General features: G+C 41.1%; 2 protein-coding genes across 11 annotated transcripts in view; one reads left to right on the forward strand and one right to left on the reverse strand.

Moving 5' to 3' along the window:
* Positions 1-5,901: 5,901 nt before the first annotated feature.
* Positions 5,902-14,748, reverse strand: OXSM (3-oxoacyl-ACP synthase, mitochondrial). 4 transcript variants are annotated; one of them, XM_082306246.1, is made up of 4 exons: positions 14,565-14,748; positions 13,465-13,546; positions 9,491-10,508; positions 5,902-6,745 (listed from the first exon to the last, which is right to left on the reverse strand). In XM_082306246.1, exons 3-4 carry the CDS (start codon positions 10,471-10,473, stop codon positions 6,343-6,345), a joined length of 1,386 nt encoding a protein of 461 aa, XP_082162372.1. In that variant the 5' UTR covers positions 10,474-10,508; positions 13,465-13,546; positions 14,565-14,748; the 3' UTR covers positions 5,902-6,342. The 4 variants fall into 4 exon arrangements, with proteins under 4 accessions (XP_082162372.1, XP_082162374.1, XP_082162373.1 ...); XM_082306248.1 differs by lacking the exons at positions 13,465-13,546; positions 14,565-14,748 and adding an exon at positions 14,111-14,131; XM_082306247.1 differs by lacking the exons at positions 13,465-13,546; positions 14,565-14,748 and adding an exon at positions 12,259-12,281.
* Positions 14,749-14,799: 51 nt separating this feature from the next.
* Positions 14,800-27,173, forward strand: part of NGLY1 (N-glycanase 1) — a 40,870-nt gene continuing 28,496 nt past the window's right edge. For all 7 annotated transcript variants that reach the window (XR_014229514.1, XR_014229515.1, XR_014229516.1 and 4 more), the window contains exons 1-6: positions 14,800-14,974; positions 16,491-16,605; positions 18,800-19,042; positions 22,541-22,700; positions 25,959-26,181; positions 26,931-27,052. Coding sequence is in view for 1 of the 7 variants with exons in the window: in XM_082324665.1 (XP_082180791.1) it covers positions 14,847-14,974; positions 16,491-16,605; positions 18,800-19,042; positions 22,541-22,700; positions 25,959-26,181; positions 26,931-27,052 (991 nt within the window). In the remaining 6 variants the exon portion in view is untranslated. The remainder of the gene's footprint in view (positions 14,975-16,490; positions 16,606-18,799; positions 19,043-22,540; positions 22,701-25,958; positions 26,182-26,930; positions 27,053-27,173) is intronic.

Raw genomic sequence — 27,173 nt, forward strand, 5'->3', positions numbered from 1 at the left:
GAACCTGAAACTTGGTAACTTTACTGCAGTTGCACGGAGAGCCTCCAACAGAAAAAGGGTGTAGTTTACGTCTTTCAAGTACCATGCAAGCAAGTTAGTCCATTTTTAGCACTACTGAAGAAGTTGAAGTGGTATATTTTCACAAGCCATTGAACAAAGACACTCCAGGAAAATCAGTGTGATTAGGAATTTTACATGCCCTTAAAAGCGCTAATTATTTCCATTCTGCAGGATTCTCCACTATTCCAGCTGCATTTGAAACACACAGCGTTTGAGCTTCTCTTTAATATCTGCACTTTTCTAAAGCAAGGTTATATACCTTCCAAAGTTTGGGCTGTTTTTTGCTTTAAAATGCTGCACACCTTTGTTTTTCAAACTGGGAAAATATAGCCAAAGTTGGGGTTTTTTATTTTTCAGATAGTAAAATCTAGTGGTAATGTATTATTTACACAAATCAGGAAAAGAGATAAGAGAGTGAAGATGGAAAAAAAAGGGGGAGGAGAAAAACTTAGCAATTCAGTATACATTTTCTTCATTCTCTGATACAGCAATATCTATTTTTCACTTCAGAATAAGACAAGCATATACTGCTGAAGGACCAAAACCTACAGCATGGAAGAAAAGGGTCTTTGGAAACCTTTCTTCAGAAATTGTCAAAGGTAGAAATGCTCCATATAGTGCTCAAAAACTAGTAAAATGCCTCTTCCACCAATTATATTCAGATTTGGCCCTGGCTTGTTTCTAATAGAAGACCAGCATATAGCTTCAAATAGAAATATATTTAAATTTTTTCTGACACCAACAATCAGTATAAAGCTTTACTAAGTAAAAAAGTCTGTGTTAAACAACAGATAGCAAAACTAATCTTTTTGCAAACTTATACCACTCAGTTTTCACGCTACCCGAAAAGTCATTCACCTCTGCCGGGCTTTGCTTTCCAAAAATCCATCTCCCAGAACACTTCCAACCATGTTGTAAAATCACTAGTGCTTCTCATATCTTTTATCACAAAGATTTTTCTCTTTATTTCAACAAACATACTCCACCCTCCAACCGTCCTTCAGGTCTGCTTTTAACTTCATTAAAATGGAAACAATCCTGAAGACAGAAAAGGAAAGACAAATTAGGTCACAAAGCATTGGCAACAAACCTCCTGGAGCCTTTTGTACCAACTAATCTCCCGTTCCACATCTGGTCCCAAAACTCGAAATGCTGGTCTCACAAAGACGCTACCCAAACGCTCTCGCAAGAGCCAAGGGACTTGGCACAGATGCCTAGCATGGCCCCACCCACGGCGCCGGCTGTCAAGTCAGGTGGGAAGGGTGACAGGACAAGGCTGATCACCAGCCACCCGTGGTTTTGTAATGCACACTTATCTTCACTACGGGCTCACTCATGGCTTGGGAAATTATGAAATATGATCCAAAGTACACTTAGAGCTTCCATGCTAGAGAAAGCTAAACTATGATCAGCTGGTAAGCAGGAAAACGTGCTGACTTGTGACTAAATGGAGTCACACCATTAGTTAGCTTTTTGTTCAAAAGGATGCTCTATATGCCTTGAAACAATTACAGTTTAGTATATACTTAATTTTTATTATCATATTAGAAAACCATGAATCGTATGTTTATTGAAAAGAAAACCCTTTGCTCAGGACTTCTTTCAAGCTTTAACTGGATGTTAATTTGAAATCATTTAGGAACTGGCAAGACATTATTTTATAAAAACTTTAATTAGTAAAAAATGTGCTGTATGTCTATAAAAAAAGCTTATGCACACTGAACTAAACTAACTTGAGTAAACTGAAATTGAGGAATATATTCTCTCTACACTGGCAAAACAAGCTATAGAAGTCCAAAATTAAATGAGGTTTATCATTTTAATGAACTGTTTCTAGAGACGGACAGTAATTAACCCTGAGCAGTGGCTTGACTTTTGTAAGATTTCAGCAAACATATGCCGCTTGTATTTTTTTAATAACACAACTTTTTATTAGGTTCCTTTAAATAAATGAGTTCATGTCAGTTGTCATAATTCCAATTTTTGTTTCAAATGTATTTATTTCTAAAAAGATTTGTTTAAGTAAAAATCTTTGATTCAAATCAAAACAATATGTTAAATAATCTATTTTTACCTGGCTTCCACCTCACCAATGAGTAAATAACTGGGACTGAGAGATTTCTCAAACAACATTCACGTTCTTAGTCTCAATGCACATTTCAACAAGGAAACCTGGCGCGATTATCAATAGCAGCGAAGAATCACAGTCTGCAGTTTTTTGTTGAGGGGATATGTATATTCAGACAGATGTTTCTTTTAACATCAGTTGAATTGCTAAAAAGCATCACAGTTTCAATGCCTTTGACATGGTCTCCCATAACATCCTTAATGACAAACTGACGAAGCACAGACTAGATAAGTAGATAGTGGACTGAAAACTGGCTGAACTGCTGGGCTTAAAGGATTGTGATCAGTGGCATGAAGTCCGGCAGGATGCCAGACACTAGTGGAGAACCCCAGAGATGTATTCTGGGACCAGTACTGTTTAACATCTTCATTAATGATCTAGACGATGGGATAGAGTCCTCAGCAGGTTGGCTGATGATACAAAACTGGAAGGAGCAGTTGATACACCAGGTGGGTGTGCTGCCATCCACAGGGACATAGACAGGCTAGAGAAAATGGGCTGACAGGTACCTCATGGAGTTCAACAAAGGGAAATGCCAAGTCCTGCACCTGAGGAGGGATAACTGCATGCACCATTCCCCCTCAGGCTAACCAGATGGAAAGCAGCTTGGCAGAAAAAGACCTGGCAGTCCTGATGGGCCAGCTGCCCTTGCAGCAAAGAAGGCCAAAAGGATCGTGGGCTGCATTAGGAAGAGCAGCAGCAGCAGGCTGTGGGAGATGATCCTTCCCCTCTACTCAGCACTAGTGAGACGCATCTGCAGTGCTGGGCTCCCCAGTACATGAGAAACATGGACATAATGGAGCAAGGCCAGTGAAGGGCCACAAAGATGATGAAGGAACTGGAGCATCTGACATAGGAGGAGAGGATGAGAGCTGGGACTGCTCAGTCTGGAGAAGAGAAGTCTCCAGGGGGTCTTATCAATGTGTATAGATACCTGATGGGAGGAATGAAGAACACGGAGCAAGACAGGGAGCTCAGTAGCGTCCAGTGAAAGGATAAGAGGCAATGAGCACAAATTTAAATACAGGAAATTCCATTTAAATGTAAGAAACTTCTTACAGTGAGGGTGACCAAGCACTGGCACAGGTTGCCCAGAGAAGCTGTGGAGTCTCCATCCTTGGAGATACTCAAACTCCAGCTGGGCCTGGCCCTAAGCAACCTGCTCTAGCTGGCCCTGTCTTGAGCCCCTGCCACTTCCAGCTGGCCCTTCCAGCCTCGACCACTCTGTGATCCTGCCTGGAGCATCTGGCTCTCACAAGTGTGTTGCACCACTTCAGAAGCAGGCTTCAAAATAAACACTCTACAGGCATTTCCAGGCTTTGCTTATTAGACTGTAAGTAACTCCAAACTTATGAGTCTAAATATTAAGCTTTTTTAATCCAAACTCTGGACCATTACATCTCTTGATTACGAAGATGAAGGGAGCATTTTAAGGGAAAGCATTCTGTTTTAATATAGAATCATAGAACCGTTTAGGTTGGAAAAGACCTTTAAGATCATCAAGCCCAACCGTTAACCTAGCACTGCCAAGTCCATCACTAAACCATGTCCCTAAGCACCACACTTACACATAATTTAAATACCTCCAGGGATGGTGACCCAACCACTTCCCTGGGCAGCCTGTTCCAATGCTTGACAACCCTTTCAGTGAAGAATTTTTTCCTAATATCCCATCTAAACCCTGGTCAATTTGCCCACCTAATAATTTAGCAACAGAGAGAGATCTGTTTTCCTTTTATGTTTGCAGCTACCATAATAAAGCAGTAATTAGCAGTAAGTAGTCCCTGATCAGCTCAGTGGGGTATGTGATAAAAAGAGATGACTCCAAACAAGCACATAAAAATGAAACCTATACAAACAAAATTCTAATAGTCAGGGGTTAAACTTTGGCCCTATTCATTTTTTAAAAAATCTTAATTCCCTACAGGGCACACTATTTACTACTGTATCTAGGCCTCTTAAAATTATCCATAATCAAAACACCTAAAATAACTATTGTCACAAAGCTTTCATGGTTTAAAGGTTACCTGCAGCAGATGACTAAATTGCAATGAGCTGAAGTGAGGAGAAAGATCGTTTAATCATTTCAGTTTCTGTTTTATTTTTCTGTGTGACAGTATAATCTGTCTTTTCATGGTTGGTACACAAGAGTCTGCATCCAACACTCCTGGGGCCACGATCTCTGCTATCAGAGGGAAAGAGAAACATATCTCTCTGTCACAGGATTAATTACAGGTCTGCAGCTACGTAACAAGATTGGGTGAGTTTAGTTAGACTGTATTTCAGGCCCACAATAATGCAGCACTATCTAGTCTCCCCATATTCCACCCTGTATTACAACTACCTGAAAAAATATTATCTCCAGAAGAAATTCGCTGGATGATTTCCTCCAAATTCACAATCCTGCTGCTAGCTCTCTCCTGGAGGCTGAATTATTTAAATCAATTCTTTTTTGCATATAATTGCCAGAGAGCAATGTTGAATTTTATATTCTGCCTTTTATATTGCATGCATTCCAGATCCTCATTCATTGTACTGCTAATATTAATTATCACAAGCTAAGAGATTGGTAGGTATTTTTCCCGAGAGCAAATTCCCATACTCTCTCTAGTTTGTATGCTTTTACATTTTCCCTTTGGTAATATATGATTTTACTTTCAGGCTTATTATTCATTAATCTATTTTGGACTGCATTGTTCTGTATGAGCTCAGCTTCTGAAGGAGTCTTAATCATTCTCCGACTGCATTTTTCTCATCATTCTCTTTAACTTTCTATTTAGTAAAGACAGCAAATGCAAAAATTATGCTGTACCATATCACTATTCAGACCATTTGTATAAACAATGAGGTTTTAGGGTACTGCTAAGCCTCGTGATAGCCCATTAGTAATCTCTTTCCAGAATGAAATTTACTTATAGGAGAGCTACTTTACATGTCCTTTATTTTAAATCCAGTAAGTCACTTTGCCTCCACTTACACAGGCCAAAGGCTAAGACTGACATTTTCAGAAAGAAATGGTGAAAAGTCTTTTAATAAACTAACCCATCAATAGGGATGTCTTGACTTCACTCGCATCTGCACTGTCGATCGAGGCACTGCTTGGCTAAGATGCTGACTGCTGCTGGAAGGAACAGCCAAAGTCCTTTACTTGTTCTTTGCAGGAGACAACCTAAATCACCATCAGTATGTCAGCTTCATTTTCCTGTTCTCTTTCTTCCCCTTTCTCATTCTCAACACAAGGCCCAGATTTACTTCTTGCATATGCTTTTTTTTTTGCTAAAAGATTCCTTGTTTTTCCAAGTTTGGCTAGTTCTATTTTTCCATTTTGGCAAAACAACCAGGGGTTCCAAGAGTCTTTTTCCTTTCTGTGTAACTATTTTTTAAATCCTCAATACCATACTTGAATATCTACCTTGCTATTCTTGTCCAAAATTCCAGAACAAAACAGGTTATCACCTGCTGATTCTATCCCTGTGCCCATGGAAGATGTATAGGCCGTGCTGTATGCATCCTTCAGTGTTACCGCTCCACGCCATGGCTAATGAGGTAACACAGCACATGGAAATGAAGAAAGCTGAAAAGAAAATGGAACCACTGTCAGAAATCTTATGATGAACTCCTATATTATTGTCTCCTGAATGTCATCTGTGTGGAAGAATGTGCATATATGATATTTGAAACAACTTACGATGAGGAAAAAGGCAGAATTATAAATGGAACGGGTAACAAAATGGAGCTCAGTCATAAACCTTGTATCATGAGGCAGTAAGTCATTAAGTCACAACTGTGGAGTCCTAACTTGTTAGCCAGCCTCTCTTTTGCAAAAATGTTTCTGAGCAATTTCTGTGTCACATGCATATGAAAAAGCTATTCTAATGAAGTAAAAACACAGAATGATCAATGTCTCCTCTTCTGGTCAAGAACAAAAACTTCCTTACCACACAAAGAATATCCCTTTTATTTAGTTTTATTAAAATGAGCAAAAGAAGTTCCCTCTTTCTAAAAGAATTACTGATGTAAATGCTAGGGTGAATAAAGTTCTTATGTATCAAATGAGCAATTCTCAAAGCTGAGAAAAGACCACAGTACACACCAAGGGTGGCAGTACAGAAAATCATTGTCAGTGTCATTTTTCGCAACATGGACAGCATAAGTTAAACACTTGCAAAGCACAAAGTTGCATTAGTACCACCAAAGCCAAATGAATTTGTGAGTGCTATACGCCGTTTTTCAGTTTTCCACTCCTGAGCTGTTAATGGAACATAATTGAGATCAAACTCTGCCTCTGTTTTCTCTAAGTTTAGAGTAGGTGGCAAAATTCCATGGTAACAGGACAGTGCAGTAAAAGCTGCTTCAATAGCTCCTGCAGCCCCCAAGAGATGTCCCGTTGCTCCTTTTGTTGAAGAAACTGCAATATTACGTGAGTGATCTTTAAAAAGTCTCTTGATCGCTTGATTCTCAGCAGCATCTCCTAAAGGTGTAGAAGTTGCATGTGCGTTGACATATGTTATGTCTTCAGGTTTGATCCCAGAATCTTTTATTGCTGCAGACATACACCTAAGGAAAAAAAGAAGACAGAATGCTGAATTTCCCATTATATTTTTGTCATTAACACACATGTACAGACCAAAAGCAAAAGTACAGGACGTTTTAAAATGTTTATCAAATGTGAAAATCCGCATGACATACTTTACCAGAGATGAAAATGACAAGAGATGGATTAATCTAACTGAACACGCTAGCATCTACATTTAGCTACCTGAGAAAGACAGTAATGGTGAGGCCACTATAAAATCAGACTTGCTGCTAAAAATTCCACAACTGGGAAAAACACAAAGAAAGAAAGAAGATATAACAAACAATCTCTACAGACTTCAAAGACCCTTTTCAATGCAAAATTTGAAAACATTTGAGAGAGAAATAACTACCTGAAATTATTACAAAAATGTAGGTTCCCTCCCCTGAAGTTTCTCTTGTGTAGCAACGCATTAATGTAACATTCAGTACAATGGTCCAAGAAATCCCCTTCCCATTGTAAGTGAAAATAAGAATCCCTAGTTCTTACATTTTATTTTGTCTTCACATTTACAGTATTAGGGAATTAGGAAAAAAAATATTTGCTCTATCAAACAAAAATATTGAGAAATTAAAGAAATATTCTGCAGTCATCCTCCTCATGAGCTTCTTTTGCATGCTTCCCAGAGGCTAGAAGAGGTCAAGGAGACAGCACAAATTCCTATATATAAAATGAAATTTATTGAAAGTCACACTCTTTTACCCCGACAGAGTATGTTCCATTCCAACCCTTGATGACCTGGGGACTGTGACTGCCTCTATAAAACAGGCTTTTTTATGAAAACCACAGGAGGATCGATACAGCTCCATACTGTAATTTTCTCACAGATTTCCCACAGAAAGGAGATGAATCACACATCTCTCCTTGCATACACAGCTTAATGAAGTATCTCTGAGCAAAAGACCACTGACTCCTTTGAAATTTATGAAAAATAAGTAAATAAAAGGAAGCTAAAAAAAAAAAAAAAAGATAGCCCAGGCTCCTGGACAAATTTAAATGTCTGCAAGTACAGTCTTCTACCCTCAGAAGCATCCAGCTTAGCTTAGGCTGGAGGCCACTGATGCTCACTGTCACTAGACAGTGAGTCAACATTCAGGCAAAAAAGATTCCTGATCAACAATGAGGGAAACAGGTACATTAATTTAGTTAAGTATGTCAGCTGCAAGGAACATATTTACTTAAGGAGATAACAGATTGATTATGTAGAAGACACTTTATATCCACACTTCTGAGTCTGGCTTTGCCTCTCCTTTCCTGCAGGTTTATTCCGACATATGTATTAGTCTCCAACTGAAGCAGTTATTAGAAGATGACAAAAAATATATTCCCCTGAAATTTTTTGACATGGCAAATAAATAAAATTCCTACAGAAAACTAAGAGAAGCTTATACATTTCAGATTTAATCCATACACCACTGCAGTAATGAAATATTGGTTTGAAGACTATATTAAAATGTATTATCTCATCTCAAGGGTGGAAAGGCTCAACATTTTGGAGATACCAAGATTAACTTTCAACTACTTCCCACTGTGAATTTAATTTATATGCTACTGCAATCCTAAAATATACAAAAATTCCGTTACAATATATTGCCATATCATCTCAAGGGTAAACAAGTCTGAAAATCTGAGATAAGACACTCCTGATTACTCAACTCACACCTAAGTCTGCAGAACAATTAAATATGAATCGAATACCATAGAGGGAAACCTGGTATAATACACTTCTTGAAAAATCTGTTAACCCAATAAAGATGCAAACACAACTTTACAATACCATGCAGAAGTTTGATCTATTTGAGCGGTGATATATTGAATTTTGTTATTAAATATTCACATACACTCAGAATAATGCAAACTAAAACTTTACTAAAGATTCCAGTGTCAGCAATAGTATTCAGCCTACATAAAGGTCACGAACTTACACATGTAATTTAACTGACAATTTCATTAGGTCAATGATAAAGATTAGATTAATATCATCTACTTGTGAACTGATTTTGATGACATTAACAATGATAAAGCTTTACCATCTCACTAAACAGTGCTAAAGTGTATTTTTGCTATGCCCCTCCAACACTCTTGGCTGCATCAGAATGAAGTATTTAAACACGATTGTAGCACTGGCATATGATCTAAATACTTTCCCTATGAAGAGCTGAAGTCTTTTGTAAATAAGAATAGCCACAATTAATGCTAATTACATGTATCATAATTATTCTAACAAACTAGATCCTCCAAGTGCTCTACAGCTCTCATCACTTGGGATTTCTTTAGGAATGCTATTCCCCTTTCAGACCACAGTAAATGACACGACCTGCTTTTGCAGTGCGGTCTCTCTTCTCTAAGGACAAAGGGTGAAGGAGAACCTGAAAAGGTTCTATCGCATCACAAAAATCTTAAAAAAGAGGTTTCCATTGAGACTTATTTGTGTTAACGGCTGTAGGCATCAAATGCAAAATATTCTCACATAGAGAAAGTTTCATAACTCTATGCAAAAAGGCTGATTCTAGCAAGGACTGGCCTTCATCTTGTTACTGAAAAAAGAAAATTGGGGCAAAACCTTACCAGAAGCTCTTTCATTTTTCAGATTAAGCTTTCAGGCTTTTGGGATATTAATTCAAGATTGAACACTTCTCTAGGAAAAGCGTACAGCAACAGGAACAAATGTACCCACTATAATTAACATATGAAGTACCCATCACAATCAACATTATAGTTCTTACCTGAATGCACCATCTCCCTCTGGATTAGGTGCTGTTATGTGGCAAGCATCACCGGACAGTCCATAACCTAAAACTTCTGCATAGATCCTAGCACCTCTTTGTACAGCATGTCCATACTCTTCCAAGACCAGCACAGCAGCACCCTCTCCCATTACAAACCCTTCTCTCTGCGAATCGAACGGTCGACATGCCATTTTAGGGCTTGAGTTAAAACTCGTGCTGAGGGCCCGAGCTCTTGCAAATCCAGCCAAGGACAAAGGACTGATGCAAGCCTCAGTCCCTCCAGCCAACATGACATCAGCATCACCAGTGGCAATAAATCTAAAGGAGTCTCCAACAGCATGTGCGCCTGTGGTACAAGCAGTTGACACAGCATGATTTGGCCCTTTCAGTTGGTATTTAATGCTGATATGGCCTGCTGCCATATTGACTAAAATCTTTGGGACAAAGAACGGGCTGACCTTGTTATAACCCTTTGCTTTAAATAAAGCGGCAGTATCGGAAATCTCTTCCAGCGGAACCATTCCCATCCCAATTGCCACACCGGCACTTAAGCGATCCTGTTCAGACTGGGGAGACCAGCCGGAGTCCTTCATTGCTAGCTCTGCTGCACCGATGGCCATCACAGTGGCAGAACTCATGGATTTGATCTCTGACTTTGAGACAAAGCTTTCTTCACTGAACTGGCCCTCCTCGTTTCCCCTTGGCACGCAAGCAGCCACTTTACATGGGACGCCTGCATATTCTTCCCCCTCTAGCGATGCAATCCCACTGTCTCCTTGCAGAAGGCGCTTCCACACAAACTGAGTCCCCACACCAAGAGGGGACACTAAGCCAATACCTGTAACAACTACTTTCCTTCGACATGCAGGCAGTGACTTGCTGAAAGTTCTTCCGTGGTTTCGTAAATGCAGATTTAAATTCAGACTCCGGAGATGAAGATTTGCAATCTTTAATAGATCCTGCGAGCACTTTGAGAACATGGTGGAAATCAATCACTTCAAGCACATTCCTGTAACTGGGTGAAAAAAAAGACACAAACAGAACAATAAAGCAGCCAACGTGAAAAACATTCCGAGTATGTTAAATTAATAACCTGCTTTTTACATGAAAGCCTATTTTCAAGCCTGCAGAAAGGGATACAGTTTCCGTGTCTGTAATCAGGAGTAGTACGTGTTATGGCAGACAGAGCATAGAAACACACTCACTTTGTGAATGCCTCTAATGGGCTCTTCTAGCTTAAGCTGCTAATGAATATGACTTTGCACCACTGTAGACTGCGAGGCACTCTCTGGTTTTGCTGCAAAACTCCCCGCAGGGCTTTAACCACCAGCTGGCTGGAGATATCAACAATGAGCATCAACAGCTTCATTCTTCTAAGGGAGAAAGTGTGTGTTCACCTGAAAGCGTATGTCCTACCATTATCATGTTAAGGATGTCATCATCTCAACCTTCATGTCAGGCAGAATGGTCTAGAAAACTCAGAACAGAGGGAGTCAAGAAACTCTTCCTGGTTCTGCCACCAAAGTAATTACATACCTTGGAGAAGACTGCTCAGCTTTCTACCTCCACCTACCCTTTATTAGCCTTGGGGTATTTAGACTGTCAGGGGAGAGCACCTCAAGTGTGTTTGAGCAAAATGCACCACAACGGCACCTTCAAAGACTTGTAAAATGAACAAAAAAGCATTTCAGAGTGCAATCATTTCACACTTATGGGTAGACCATCACTTATTGTGACGTTTAATTTTGTAATCTAACAGAAATAACCATAAAAATAAATTATGTACTAAACAATCTTCCGACAGAAAACGCTTTTCCCAACAAAGCGTCATAACACTTAACAACGCATCCTCAGATCTGGCTACAAACACACAGCCTGCGGATCTCCCAGCTCCCTTGAAGGGAACGCTGCCAGAGCCCACGCATAGCGAGATGTGTCAAGCGACGGCGGAGGGCCGCTGCCGAGCACGTGTACTTCAGGCGGGAGGAGAGGACCACGCCAAGCAGCAAGGCTGCGGCGCCGGGCCACAGCCCCTCCCTCGCACCTCGCCTCGGCCACCGGCAGGTCGGGAGCCGGTCTGACCGCAGGCAGCCGGCACACCGGAGCAGGGCAGGGGCAGCGACGTCGACACCGGCCATACAGGCTTCGACAGCTTTCCTGCTTTTCACCTCGCTAAAAGGGCACCGTGGCATCGCCAGGTCTTTGGTAAAATATGGGGAGCCCTACAGGGACCGAGAGTGGCCGCCAGGCTAAGGCACTCTTGCTAAAACACACGGACCTGCTCTTTCCTGTGGCAGCACACATACGCAGCAGAGTTATTAAAAAATAAAAAGCTAAAAATAGCGCTTACTAATGCACAGTTTTTTTTAAAGGAGTCTGCTTTAAATCCTGACCCACATCAATCATTTTACTTGGTTTGAGCCAGTTAGCCTGCATTTTATAAGAGCGGAGAATTAAATGCAGGTCTTTAAAGCAGTGCGTGCCTAACATCACATACAGCTTGTAATCAAATGCAGTTAACCGGGTTAAGATAATTAGGAGGCCCAGTGCGACCCAAGCAAGACTACCTCACCTACTGCACGCCCTGAAGAGAAAAGCGAAAGGGGGACGTAATTTCTCCTGAGGAACACGAGCTTGTTGGACGTCAGCGGGTGTTTAAAGGACATTTGCTACTTTTAATGTTTAAACCACGAGTTAAAACCGCAGAGAAGGGCCCCGATGCCACGGGCCTCCCCCCCTCCCCCCGCCGCGGCCCTCAGCGCTACCTCCGCCGGCCGCGCTCCCCCCCGCTCCGCGGTGATTGGCTCCGCCTCCCTCTCCCGTTCCGACGGCGCGGGACCGCACCACCCGGGACGGGGGGGGGGGGGGGGGGTCGAGCAGGCGACGGCTTTGTAGCCGATCCCCGATGTCACGATTGGTGAGAAGCGGTGTGAGCGAATCGGTAACTCGGTGGTGGACTGCGCGGGCCGGCGGCCGTTCCCGCGCCCGGCGCTGTGGGGAGGAGGCGGCGGCCCGGCCTGGTCCCGGCGTGCGGCCGCGTAGTAGCACTGAGACCTGGGAAAGGCAAGGAACTCTCTTCCTTCCCCAAACCACGCGTTTAAAACCCGCAAAGGAAGAGTAAAAAAACGTAAAAACCCCCAAACAAACCCCCGGTCTCGGTGGAATAATACGCAAGAGGGTTGGGCTACGGTCCTGAGGGAAACCTTGTCGTTTCCCACCGGTTTCCGTAATGCCGCATGTGTACTGCACCGAGCAGGTAGCATGTGTCGAAACTCCTGCGGTAGAATCATAGAATCGTCAAGGTTGGAAAGGACCCTTAAGATCATCGAGTCCAACCGTTAACCTAGCACTGCCAAGTCCATCTATACCATGTCTTCAAACACCACATCTGTCTGTTCTTTAAACACCTCCAGGGATGGAGACTCAACCACTTCCCTGGGCAGCCTGTTCCAATGCCTGACTACCCTTTTGGTGAAGAAGTTTTTCCTAATATCCAACCTAAACTTCTCCTGGCACAGCTTGAGGCTGTTTCCTCTCATCCTATCACTCGTTACTAGGGAGAAGAGACCGACTCCCACCTCGCTACAGCCTCCTTTCAGGTAGTTGTAGAGAGCAATAAGGTCTCCCCTCAGCCTCCTCTTCTCTAGGCTAAACAACTCCAGTTCCTTCAGCCACTCCTCACAGGACTCGTGCTCTAGACCCTTCACCAGCTTCGTTGCCCTCCTCTGGACACGCTCCAGCACCTCAATGTCCGGCCCAAAACTGAACACAGTACTCGAGGTGCGGCAGTGCATGATAATGTAATTCAAGGCCGTCACGCATAGATGCAGGAGGACCTTCAGGCCTTACAGTCTCTTCCAGGCCCGTTTTATATTCCACCTTAACTAATCCATCGGCACAGTTCTGCCTGCACTGTGTTCCCTTGCTCTAGTCCCAGTCCCCATCTGATCCCTGTTCTGCCATCTGCACACCTCAGATCGCCGTCCTTCACCAGCTTCCAACTTTGCCATCGCGTTCCTGGGTAAAGTGGCCCTCCACACAGAGGCTGAAATGCTGGTAGGAAAGACAGACGTAAACAAAAAGTTGATCACTGACTTTACAGGTGTGTCTTGAAAATACGTGCACAAATATGCCAACAGCACCAATACACAAAAGTAAACTTTGTTGTTAGTGCTTCCAGATGCAGAAAGTGTAGTGCATGATCTGAACTGAGACCAAGGTGCTAGCTATGCCTGAGATGACACATACGAACAATTAAGTTTTTACTCAAGAAAGACAGTGGCACCATACTTCACATACATGAAGTCCAGGAGATATTATGGCAGAGCATAAAATGTGTGCCAAAGTCTCATTAACAAAGACTTGAAGCACCTACTGCAGAAAAAAGAAAAAAAAAAAAAAACACAGATGCCAAAAAGGAGGGAAATGCAACATTTAATAAAGAAAAAATAAACATTTGTGTAGATTTTTTTTAATTTAATTTCCCTTTAGAAATAGTGTTCCTTGGACATTTAAGGTGTCAGTAATTTGTTGGAAGTTGGCACTTCGTTTTCTAATTTTTTCACACCGCTTTGCTACGAGCACTTCCAAAGCATTATTTACAAATACTATACTTACACGCATTATGTACTTATGTCACACGTATAGCAATATAGTTAATCTTTAAATTTGAGAGCGCAGCCAACATTAACAGTCACACGCCTATATGAAAGGCATGGAAAGGAAGTTAAAAACTGAAGCAGCAGCCAAGGAACATGGCGGCATCTTAAATTAAAATTTTATTGCTTCGGTACCAATTCCACGATTTTGAGGGCTGAATGACTGACTTTTGAACTACGCTAGTAGGAATAATAACTGTGATCTCAGCAAAAGTGAATGACCGTGGGTTAAATCTCAGCTTTTGTAAGGAAGAGGTACCATCTTAAAAAAATCATAGAAGCTGAGCAGAGTGAGCTGTCGGAAGCAGACAGGAGAGCTGGAGCATGATGTCAACTAATGATCCCGATCAAAGACCTTTTTTACTTGGAACTTTTTAAATCTTGCATTCTTCGGAAAGGAAAGCCCCACAGACCTTTTTGTGCCAGATTCTCCACGGCAGTTCTTTCACCGACAGCACAGACCAGACGTCTAGAAAAGGCAGAGACAGAAGCGAGGGGCTGCTCCCCTCCTTCGGAAGGGGCTTGGGGCAGGGCGGGGAGCGGGCCCGGGCCCGGGAGCAGGCCGCGGAGCGGGGAGCGGGCCCGGGCCCGGGCCCGGGCGCGGGGCGGTGACCTCACCGCTCCGACTGCGCAGGCGTGCTGCTCGCGGCGCAGCGCTGGCTGCCGGCGGCGCTGCCCGGCTGGGGCGAGGGGCGATGGCGGCCGCCGTGGGCCTCTCTTCCTCGCCGGGCTCCCCCGCCGTGAGCGAGCTGTGCCAGAACGGGCGGGAGATCTTCCTCGAGGCTTCGCGGCTGCTCCTCACCTACGCGGACAACATCCTCCGGTGAGCGGGGCGCGGCGGGAGGCGCCCTGGCTCGCCGCCCTGTCCCCACCGGGCCGGGCCCGGCTCGGTTCGCCGGCCAGCGGCTGGGCGGCGGGCGTTGCCGCGGGGGTGACCGGCCGTCAGGAGCGTCCGCGCTTCGACTGCCCCTCTGGCGGGGAGCAGCTGGCGGGGCTTTCCGCCCCTCTGTCCCGAAAGCGGCCCGGAGGGGTCGGGGTCGGGGTCGAGGTCCGTCCCGCCGTGCGGCCAGTTCCGGGCCGTGACTCGCCGGTCTCGCCTGTGCGGGGGTGCGGAAGGGGTCTGCGGGCACCGCGGGCAGCGGGCGGGCGGCGGCGGTGGCGAGTCCTGCGCGGTGCCCGGCGGGTCCTCGGGAAAACGGGGTCCGCGTGTGAGCTTGGCAGTTCCCGGCGGGTTGCTGATGCCGCCTGAGAAGCGATTCATCATAAAGTGCTCACACGCAGCGATTTACTCCCAGGCTTCCAGACAGACCGTCTCGAAGACGAGCCATAGGATTCGGTTTTGTTATGCAATATCAAAGATCGAAAACATCTCGCTTCTTTTTGTCGTTATTTAAAAATAATAAGTTGTTTGGGGTTTGGGTTTTTTTTCACCTAAGTGTGTAGTGGCTCGGATTTTTATTTCTTTGTTTATTGCTGGTTGGTTTGTTTTCAGGGCTTGTTTTTTGTGTTGAACATAAAAGCCTGCGTCGGCCCTCATTCTGCAAGCAGTTAAGCACCTAAAAATTAGTGGATGCGTAACAAGTAATGCTAAAATAGTAACTTGATTTTTCTGTTGCCTTTCCCTTCTGGCTCTAAGTTTGGTATCAAGAGTTAATTACAGTTGATTTTTTGCAAGGTGGCTCTGTAGAGTATATATACACGCCAACATGTATGATTGACCTTGATGTCTTCGAGCAACTCAAGATGTACGAGCTGCCCCTCCCTCTCTATATCTGGTTTCTCAACCACTTGCAAAAACTGCGCTGTGTGACAGAGAACAGCAGGTCCTGGGCTGACTCATTGTAAAGAAAGAGGGGAGAGAAGGTTTAGAAGAGTTGAAAGGGGAACTGAGAAGTAGCCCTTCAAGAAGTAAAGAGACCACAGTTGTTTCACCCACGTACCAGGAAGTTTAGCATAGCTTCCGTAGTGGGTCTAAAACCATCCGGGATTATGCTGGGGAGTCCAATTGGAATGCTACAGGGCGAGGGGACAAGCGTGAAGTTGTCTATAAGTGTTACTGCAGACTAAGCCCTGCTGGCTAGGACTACAAAACACTTATTTATGAACTTAAGCTGCAAACTAAAAGTTAGAACCAATTTTGGAACTCTTCAAAGCTAAATGCAGAAGGACATGAATTAAGTCAAAGTTTTAGATAGGTTTCACGTTCTGCCTACATGGTGTGAATGAAACTAAACTTTTAAAAAATCTCTTATGAATGACTAATGCTGCTTAGTACAGTTACCCAGCTTTTAAGTGTTTATTTAATTTGGAAACATAATTAAAACTTTCAATCTCTTCAGGAATCCTTATGAAGAAAAATATAGATTAATTCGGATTGGAAATCCGGCATTTTCCACGAGGCTGTTGCCTGTCAGAGGAGCAGTTGAATGTTTGTTTGAGATGGGGTTTCAAGAGGTGAGTATAATTTAGTCATTTCTGATGTCTTCATCAGTTTACATACTAAAACTTAAAATTGGATTTTTTTTTTCTCCTTTCCCAGTTGCAAGGCCAATTTAAGTTTCGATTTCGATTTTAAGCCAATTGCTATTTTCTTAATTTTCTTTCAGTCCTTGTTTGCAAATATCTGCAGTTAACTAACAGAAAATGTAGATGAGGCTACTTCAGAAATCTGGTGGAGCTAGAGCCAAGCTGATCTGTGATAAGATTGGTTTTCTGCTGTTCAGGTGCACTACTAGTTTGCTTAATGGCCAGATACACAGCCATGCTGGCACATAGGAAACGGTGGGAAATGGGGTGAAAACCCCTTCTCTTAGTAGCAGCTCACTATTAGGTGGACATCAGACTGCATCATCAGACTGTAGTTTCCATATTGTAAATCTATGCATTGAAACCGTCATTTGGAAGGGAACAAAAAAAAGTCCTGCTCTTCTGCTGCTTGTTCCTACCAGCAGTAGAGCTTGTGTGGCCCCATAGCGAGTTAGATAAGGGAGACTGATCTGATTAAAAATTAATCCCCCAAAACAAAAAAAAAAGAAATATTTTTCAGCCAACTCACAGTGCAGCTGCAGAAGTACTAGTGTTGTCATGACAGCAGTGGAGGGCAACAGACTATTGAAGTAGTGGGAGGATGGGACTTTTACCCATTTAAAACAGTTACGAAACTGTATCCTAAAATAGTTTTGAGTGAATCTTGATTCTGTTGCAGTCAAAAAGATGTATTTCAAAGATTGCTTTGTGTCCTGAAATGGTCCCTGTCTTGGTAGAATTTAAACTGTGAAAGCTTGTTAAGCTAGAAGCAGCCTGTGTAGTTACAGGAGAGCTGGGGTGAAAACCCAAATCTTGTTTAGTGGTGCAAAGCTCTTGCTCTAGCTTTGCTTAATTTTCTCAATTTGATGCCACGCTTGTGTACGGGTACATACATTAAGTTATTTAGGTCCATCTATCCTGAGACCTCTGCCTTCTCTTCGGGTAAAGTTAATTAGTGTAATTGTCCTAATTAAAAAAAAAAAAGTATGCTGAAAGAAATGGTGACTGCAGAGGGAGGAATGGTCTGCGGATTTATTCTCATGCTGTTGCTCAGGAGATGACTTTTAATGATGTGTTTTAGCCAAGAGATAGTCAAGTGTAGCTAGTGAAGCACTCACGCAGTAATAACATAGTCATTTTAAACATGTTATAAAGTGCTACTCCCACTTCTGTCAGATCTTTAAGAGCATGTTGGCTCAGTCTTATGGTTATTGTGTCAATTGAGGCTGGAGCTCACAAACTTCTCTTCAACTGCAATAACTAAAATTCTTCCTTTTGTCTCTGCTTGGTAAGCCAACTATTTAAATTAAAAAGTGGGGGCTCTTCTGGATGGATACATTCCATTTAGTTTTGTGGTGATTGTAAGTGTTAAAGTGAAGCACTGTGTCTGCAATAATAGCTGACCTAAGGTAACTGTGGATAAACAAATTAGTTTAATAAATAGAAGTGCTGCAGTGGTAGAAACTGAAACTCTTGAAGTATGAATGCTTCAGGATATTCACGTTTTTAGTAACCTATTTCTTCATGTTAAGTACACTGATACTTTCTTCTGTCATAATTACTAATCTTTTGTTATGCTACCAGTAATCGTGTTACAATCAAAAATAGGAACCCAGAAATCAAGCTGGGTACAGGTTTCAGTATGAATAATATTTCCTATCTGAAAACTTCTAGACCGATATCTTTTAGGTTTTATAAGAGAATTCCCAGCAGATGCCATTTTAGAGGCTTCTTCCCCCAATATTGGCTATCCTCCTGTGTTGCCTAGCGTTTCACTGCTGTACTGTGAGAACTGAGCATTTGTTGTTCATTTCTGTTGTTGCTGCTTTCTCTGCCAAACCATAATTGCGTTGTCCATGTGTGGCTCTGCAAAATAAGTTACTAACAAAAGCATGTTGTTATGAGCCCTTTTTCTCTAGACTGACTGTAGGTTCTTGATCTAATAGCTTCTGCTGTGAGGGACCTACAAGCTTCTGCTGTAAGGGACCTAATCTGAAGGCTGAATCCTGCCAAGCCTTAGCGTGCAAACTTTCCATCAATGATACAGCTGTTAGCTATAGATACAAACCGCTGACTAGCTTAGACCTGCATTAACTGCTGAATTAATTTGTCTAAATTTCAGGGAGAAACTCACCTGGTTTTCCCTAAGGAAGCTTCAATTGAGCAGCTACGTAAAATCAGAGACTTAATTGCTGGAGAGAGGAGTAGCAGACTGAATGAGTCAAATGAAATCCACAGATCAGGATCCTCTGAAACTATGGCCAGCACTCAGATGGTTGCACATCAGCCTTCAAGACCTGCTGACTCTGTTCTTGCCCCTGCCCGTCAGCAACGAGAAACATCACTTGTGCAATCTCTTGAAATGGTAATTATAACCTGAAAACTTTGTAGGTGCACTAATCTTGAATATAAAGATTGAAGAAGAGTTAGCTGTTGGGACAGGTTGCTCAGAGAGGCTGTGTAGTCTCCAAATGTGGGCATTTTCAAGACCTGACTGGATAAAGTCCAGAGCAACTTGGTCTGACCTCATAGCTAACCCTGCTTTGAGCAGGAGGTTGGACTAGAGGAATTTTTTAGTTTTTCTGACGGTTTCTGAAATTTTTGAGTGTTTTCTTCAGTGTCCGTACAACTTCAACATGAAACATGCCATGAATAGAATATTAGCAAGAGATTTTGTTGAAGATGTCCATGAATGTTTTATTGATCAGGGTGTCGTGAAAAAAAAGCTGATTTGTAAGAGAACAGCAAGGTAGGGGAACAGAGGGAGGGGTGGGAAGCTAAGACTAGGGCTGTATACTGTGTTCGGTATTTAAGAGCCAGCAAAAGAACAGGAGCACGACCATAATGTTTATAACTGTTGGCGTCTTGGTTCATGCATTATGACCTCTGTGTGTAGCCTGTGAGGAGGGCTTTCTTTTTTCACATGCGACTGTTGCGAGAGACAGGAATTTAGCCAGGCAAGGACAAATCTATACTTATTTAGGCTGTGTTTCCCTCATCCAAGAGGTTGAGATGAAGTTGCTTATCAAGACAGGGAGACAGAGTAATTTCATCTGATGTTACCTGGCCTGATGGGAGAAGACTTAACACCTCATACAACTTTGAAAAATGAAGTTATGCCTTTTGATAGAAGGTTTGAAGGATGCTTTGGTTTAACTTTCTAAAGAGTTTTTCCCCCTAGAACCAGTGTCACTTCGGTCTTAAAGTTGGTGTAAGATGAATCCTTCCAAAAGCTCGCCTCTCATACATCCTTAAACAAGAGTTTGTCTCTTTTAAATGATATTATCAGTATATTGTTGGATACTGAACTATGACATACTATTTCTTCCCAATACCTACGCAAGATCAGTGGAAGAGAAATGGCGAAGCATAGATTGAAGTGATGGCTTTTGGGGAGGGAGAGCACTCAGTGACCCATCATCACCCATAATGTCTTTTGGGAAAGGAATGGTTGTAGGCACTTGAATATTTAATCTAATTATGCTAGCATGCTAGTAGTTGCCTCTAAAATATACTGACTGGGATTATTTGAATTTGTTTGGGTTTTTGAGGTTTGTTTTTTTGGTCTGCTGCTTGGTCTTTACTGTTCCAGCCACTTCTGCAACAGTGGTTGGAAGTGATTATGAAACCTCTAGAGTGACTTGCTGCAGTACTGGTTAGTACTGGCAGGTTTAAAGCTTTGAAAGTTGTATTGATCTTGCAATGAGAAAAATATTGCAGATTTCAAGTTGACATGATGTGTTCTAAGGTTAATCCTTCTCATTTGTAGTTATTGTGCCCTGACTTATGCTAGCCATCAGAGTTGTGGATCCATTTCTGTACAACTATTATTTTTCCATGCTTCTTGAGATTCAACATGGGTGGTGGGACCAAACTGATTACAATTTAGAGACATTGCTAATGCAATGTTGGCACTATATTAGAATGCTGTATTTCAGCTGATCTCTTCAGGGAATTATACTGGTAGCTCTCTGAGCCATTGAATTTGGTCTATGTAGTCTGGGTTGATTGGAAGGAAGTCCATAAAATACCTTCTGGCTATGACTTGGCCATTTTGCTTGCACAGCAGTAGGTGTCTTGTTTTCCAGTGAGTATGCTGCAGACATATAGTTCTATTACTGTTGTATGTGCTGCTGTCAGATGTCAGAGAGATCTAGAGTGGTTTTTGTAGTGCAAGCATTTTTATTTCTTGCCTGTGTGTTACACCTGTGATTCATGGGAGTCCTGGAAAGCACAGGGAAAAGTGGCTTACTTGTGACAGCACAGGAATATTCCTCAATGGCACAGTCCTAGGGACCTAACCCATCATTATTTTGCTTCATCTGTGTCTCTTCTGCATTTCTTAGTGTAAGGTGTTCTTGAGACTTGGAGAAAGGAAAACTCTGGCTAACCATTATTCTGGTGGATGGATTCTGATCCCTTCCTGGATGACACAGTGATTATAGGAGGAAAGAGGTATCCAAACTTAGATTTGCAGTGAGATTCACCACACTTCTAGATGTTTGCATAAGGTTTCATTGGTATACAGTGGCTTCCATGAAACGGGTTAAGCACTAATGTAACACTGATGGTGTTTGGCAGTGGGAAAATCTGAATAGTCCAAGAATCTGGGCAACTTTCTGCTGTGCTGAGAAATATCTCTGAACACTCTTTGAGGAAGCTGACAGAACATGAAGATCTATAAGCCACTGGCAGTCCCTAACTTCCCTTATTTCTGTTCTTTCAACTTTCATTGAAGTGAATCTGAACACAATTGGGTTTATGATGTTAAACCAGTTACCTACAGCTGATGAGCTCCAGGAAGAGCGAAACCAGTTCTCTTCTGTTTCAGCAGTTATGAAAAGTAAGAACTGGTCCTGTAGTACTGTCCAGCATCAAAATAATCACTCCTAATTTAAATACTCCTTTGAAAGAAGTTATCTTCTGAAGAGTTGTTGCACCTGTGTATTATGTTGCATTTGCTGCTAGCATCTCGGGGAAGTGCGGAATTTTTGATGAAAACAAAGATGGTAGTTAATAAGGCTAAAGACTGAAGCATGATCTAGCATGAGAGAAAAGGTAATTTAGCAGTGCCACAGGCTTCCCCCCAAAATATGCCAGACTCTTTAATTTTAAAATTCCATTTCACTTTCTGTGTTGTCCCCCTTTAAATGGGAGTAAATAGTTTGCTCAGCTACTAACTCCACTATTATTAACTTTAGCTATTTATTGTAGTAGATACGGGTGCACCTTATTGGGCGCAACATGTAGTTGCGGCTAAGCAACACGGGATAACTGACTGAAGAAGCCTAGTTCTTATATCCGATTTCTGGTGAAAAACACTGTTCAGTTTATGGTCACAGGGCTATCTATTCAAATCTGTATCAGAGTTGATCTGTGAGAGACGGAAGTAGAAATAGACAAGCAGCCTTCATGAATAAGAAATAAAAAAAGCAGCATTCATCAATAATAGAGTTCTGTGAACTTGTGCAGCAGTTTCTAGGGAACTGAATGAATTACAGGTTCTTTTGTGGATTTCAGGTGTCCAAAAGAAATGGGGGAGGCAGGGGGTGGGTAAGTAAAAAACTTTGCCATCAGAGGTGTCTTTAAAAACAGTTTTCTCTTCTTCCTGAATCAGTATACTTTTCACTCAGGACACCATTCAGAATGCTCAAAGATGACAAGGCTGGCTTTACGGTTTGGGTAGTGGTGTCTGCAATTTTTATTGATATCTTTACAAATAAACATTTCACCTGTAAAGAAATATATGTTGTAACTATGAGTAGAGAGATATGACTGACTGAAACTAAAATAGGAGAGCTTGGTTCTTCTGGCTTAAGGTGGAAGCTCATAAATAATCTTGTGACTAAAAATCCTTTCACAGGCTGCAAATATCTTGGAAACACTTCAAACAAAATTTGAGCATCTCATATTGATGTATGAGAATCCTTCTATTCAACAGAAAGCACTAGCTTCAATTCCTCTCCAGCAATTGAAAGGGAAGGCTCAGAAAAAGCTAGCACAAGCTACAAGACTGGACAAAGGTAATGCTACCAAGTTGTACTGTGTATGAAACAAGAAATATTCTTTCAAGCATCTGGATGATGTATATATCTACTGTGCTTTAGGTGTGTGGATTTGGTCATGTGTCTGCAGGTTCCAAATGCTGTCTCTAAATTAGAATTACCTCCTTCCTAATTTTCAAATTTTCTACTCTTCTCTCTCCTTACTTCTGTTATTTTTTTTGTTTCATTTTTGTTATCCATCCTTTACTGCTTTCAAGTAGAAATTATGAACTCATAATTTCTGAATTAGTAGTGAACAATGCTGGGGAAATAAATGGGGTGAGCATGTACTGTTGTATTTCTTGCATCTAGCGTGAAATAGCTACAACAAGAGGAGGGGAGCTTCTTGTTTGAACAGTCATTGTTCTGAAATTGTCAGAGTGCAATTTTACCATATATATTACAATTCCAAATTCAGAATAAAATTTCAAAATATGCTTCTCTTTTTAAAGTCATACTATTGGTGAAATTTTGCATGAGACCTTTCCAAGACACAACCTGATACAAAGAATCACCTTTCTTGCTAATGCTTAAATGAATAGGGTTGTTCACATGCCATCCTCTTGAAGCTGGAAGTGAAATAGAGGCATAAATATTTGTGGCATCAGTGGCTAAAATGTATATTTTCTTCATAAATGCAAATTCATTTTGAATGTACAAAATCTCTGTCAGTTAAAAATGACATATTTTTATTTTCAAGTGACAGTTTTAGATTTGTTTCAGCAATATAGTGAAATTTTACTTGTACAAGATAAATATTAAAAAAAAATACGATTCCAAGACCATATTTAAACCAAAAAATCCTTTTCACTGTAAATCTTTGATAGAAGACTCTGTTTGAAGCAATTCTGCTAACTTGATGGGAGTGCTGTCGATTTGCAAACCAAAAAAAGCTCTTTTTTTTTTTATAAATGACTTTGTGATGTCTCATACAGCCACACACTAATATGTAATTGTGCCTTTGGCATTAGGGAACTTTTTGACAATGGATTTTCTTAGTAATTTTTCTCTTTTTATAAAGCTATACTGGGAAGTAGGAAACCACATAAGGAACTACAAAGCATTCTCATTCAGCAGCGTAGGACAATGCAATAGGGAAAAAAGACTTAGCAGTAATAAATGAAAACTATTTAAATTCCTTTAAAAAGGAAAATAAAGACAAGCATACCTCTTAGACTCTGCTCTAATTCTACTGTGCATATTATTAAAAAGGGGAAGGAAGGAGGAGGGTGGTGTATCCAGGTGCTTCTTCTCAAGCCATCAAGCTGGTCTATTCAAAATGGCTTCCAGACCTTAATTTAGATACAAATAAAGGGGAAGGGATAGAACTCCACTGTTTTGGATTGTGACAGTTTGAAAGCATTTTTAAAGAGCTTTATAGAAACATTCCTTTGGGAATGGACTGTGTACAAGATATATGGGTAATTGGCCCTTTCAGGTTCTTTGATTTATCTGTATTGCTGTATTAAGACTGTCACCTGTGAGAATAACGGCTTAGTGCTGGGGGACACTTGTTTTTAGGACTTCCCTTACAATGCGTAATAGGCATTTTTGGCTCATAAAGGCTAGGAAGATTACGGTCATTTGATCAGAAGTACAGACTTTTTTTACTGTTTCCCTTTACCATTTTCCATTAGAAAGATGGATTGCGCAGTCAAAAATCGCTGCATCACAGCCAACTGTTTTCTGTTCAAATAAATCACATTTATCATTTTTTCCATGCAGTGTTTTCATGAAGGATTTATTTTACAAACCAAGAGAAGACTATTCATATGATAGCAGTCATATTTTCATAGATGGGTTCTGGTTTGTATGTTGTTATCCATGAAGAGAATATGGCCTGTGCTCGAGATCTTCTCATTCAGTTTTTAGCAGCAAGTTCAAATATACAAGCATATCCATTTTGTAAGCAATAACACCTTGTCTGAGTGTTTCAGCACAAATGTTTTTCACATATAATAAGTAAAAATGGAAATTTTACTACAATTAAAAGTCAGGTTTTCTTGCTTTGATTAACAGATGATCTTTTCTCATGCACTTCATGGTCTTGGCAATGTGTGTTTAATAGAGTTAGGGCCCCCACAGAGTCTTTTGTACCAAAGACTACTTCAGCTTCAGAGGAGGATGTGAATTGAGCTTAAATGAGTAAAACATACATCTTACCTAGTCTTTCTTTGCCATCCTGAAAAAGGAGCTAGTGCACAAATTTGGTGCAACTTCCTTTAAACAGCATTTTTATAAATTATTTTTGTATTGTCATATTCATTAGTCAGAACTGTCTGCACTGTGACTACAAGCAAGCTGCAGTACATATAATAAACAGGTATTAATATCTATGATTGCAGTGTGGCCTAGATGATGGAGTTAATAGGAGGACTTATTTGAATGTTTGTGAATCTGACAAGGAAGAGTATCACTCTGGGCACTGGAGCAGAATATATAAAGAGTTAGAAGGGATGGATCTCTTTTGGAAGACTGGATTTTTAAATTTATTAATTAGGTAAAGTGGGGTTATGTCCAGGTGGCGGAATAGTGACAGTGTGCGTAGATTCTAACACCTGTTGTGAACACAGGAAAATGGGCCAGAAGAGTCTGGTGGTCTAGTGTGGTGGAGTTGGCTAGAGTAGAAAAGTAACGCCATCCTGTGTCTAGCTTGGGTAAGCTGACAAAGGTGTGTGTTTGCTGAATTTACAAACAAACTCAACTTTGTTCATGTGGTATATGTACATGTTCTACAATAATTAACTGTGTTTGTAGAAAGTCTGTTATATTACAGCTCATTGTCTAGACTGCTGCCAGTGTGTGGTTCTTTGGGATTATGAAGTCAAAGTAATTGTTATTCCTAGATAAATAGCTAAGAATAGGAAAAGAATATTTAGGAGCAGAAGAAGAATTAACACTCTCTCTTCTGAAGCCCTGGAAGAATATGAGGAACATGAGGAACTTCACCAGGCTTCACTGTATATCTAACTTGTTTTTCTGAGCAGTTCCTTATTCTCACTCTAGATGTAGTGTTTAGGAGTGCAGTTTTTTGTTCTTTAGATATACAGTTTGACATTATTCAGTCTTGAGAATTTAGATTTTCTTTTTTGCATGTGCTTAAGTAACATATGAAGCTTTTTTTTATAATGAGACTTCTAAAATGTAGTAAAAGCCCAGGGATGGTGATTTATGTAGATACTGGAAAGTTCAACTAAATTATTTTTTCATTTGACCTGTGTTGTGTAAATTTTACAGGTGCACATGTGAATGAAGAGGACTTCTTGTTGTTGGAGCTCTTGGACTGGTTTAAGAATGACTTTTTTCACTGGGTAAATAATCTTCCTTGCAGCAGGTGTGGTGGGCAGACAGAGCCTAAAAGTGACTACCTGTTGCCCACTGATGACGATCTAAGGTGGAGTGCCAGTCGAGTGGAAAATCATTACTGCAACCAGTGTCAGTTATGTAATAGATTCCCAAGGTGAGCATATAAAGATTTGCTTTGTCTTTTTTTTTTCTCGTCTTTCCAGAAACAGCATTGCATTTGTGCGTTTTGTGAACAAGTGAGAAGTTATTGGTTGAGATTAGAGAAGCCGTTTTAAGCAACATGATAGGATGGTTGATGAACCAGCAATTGCTCTATAAGATTAGAGATTTTTAAAAACAAAATATTGGGTTTTTTTACGTGGCCTTGTTCTTAATACTTGTCTGATTTTCTTCTTTCTTTTTTTTTTTTTACTGTTAATTTGATGAAGTACAACTTCTAAATAAAATATGTTGATATTGGCATAGTATGTAGGTAGGTTTTGGTATTTCAAGGAAAACTTTCACTTCTATGGGAAATCACAAAGGGTAATGCACATCTTTTGCTGAGTCTACAGCAAAAGAGCAAATATCCAATTTTTTTTATATTTTTGCTAACTATTGAAAGGACCAGCATACAAAAATCATGTTTGAAGATGAAGTCTAAGTTCAATTTTGAAAGCTGAAAAAAAACAGATTCATTTCAGTGCTGTGATAAACGTGTGATGGAGTCCTGTGAGTCAAAGTAAAAGTAGCATTCTGCTCGCACTTGTTTTGTGCAGTACAGCAATCATTTCCATTGTCTTCTGTGGACTGAATGGCACTGCAATCTGTTCAAATTATCACAAGGACAGGCATGATGTAAAGATTTTGAAAGGTGAAATGTGTTTTCAGTTATTCTGGTTTTGTTTTGTTTTTCTCCTGTAGGTATAATAACCCTGAAAAACTTCTGGAAACCAGATGCGGACGCTGTGGCGAGTGGGCTAACTGTTTTACATTGTGTTGCAGAGCTGTAGGGTTTGAAGCTAGATATGTCTGGGACTGTACAGGTATTAATATTCTAGAATATCATAATGTTAATACAAACCTATGCAAAATGAGGTTATATATTTTATGGGTCTCAGATTATATTAGCCATCAGGCAGCATATGAAGCTATGCAGTTCAGCAA

The sequence above is a fragment of the Platalea leucorodia genome (assembly GCF_965183815.1).
Source record: "Platalea leucorodia genome assembly, chromosome: 1".
NCBI lineage: Eukaryota > Metazoa > Chordata > Aves > Pelecaniformes > Threskiornithidae > Platalea > Platalea leucorodia.

Excerpts from the sequence above, each read along its gene's own strand:
- OXSM (XM_082306246.1), bottom strand. The coding sequence starts at position 10,473 with ATGTTCTCAAAGTGCTCGCAGGATCTATTAAAGATTGCAAATCTTCAT. Across the intron at positions 6,746-9,490 it reads GAGGGAGATGGTGCATTCAG|GTGTATGTCTGCAGCAATAA; the intron begins GTAAGAACTATA and ends TTTTTTCCTTAG.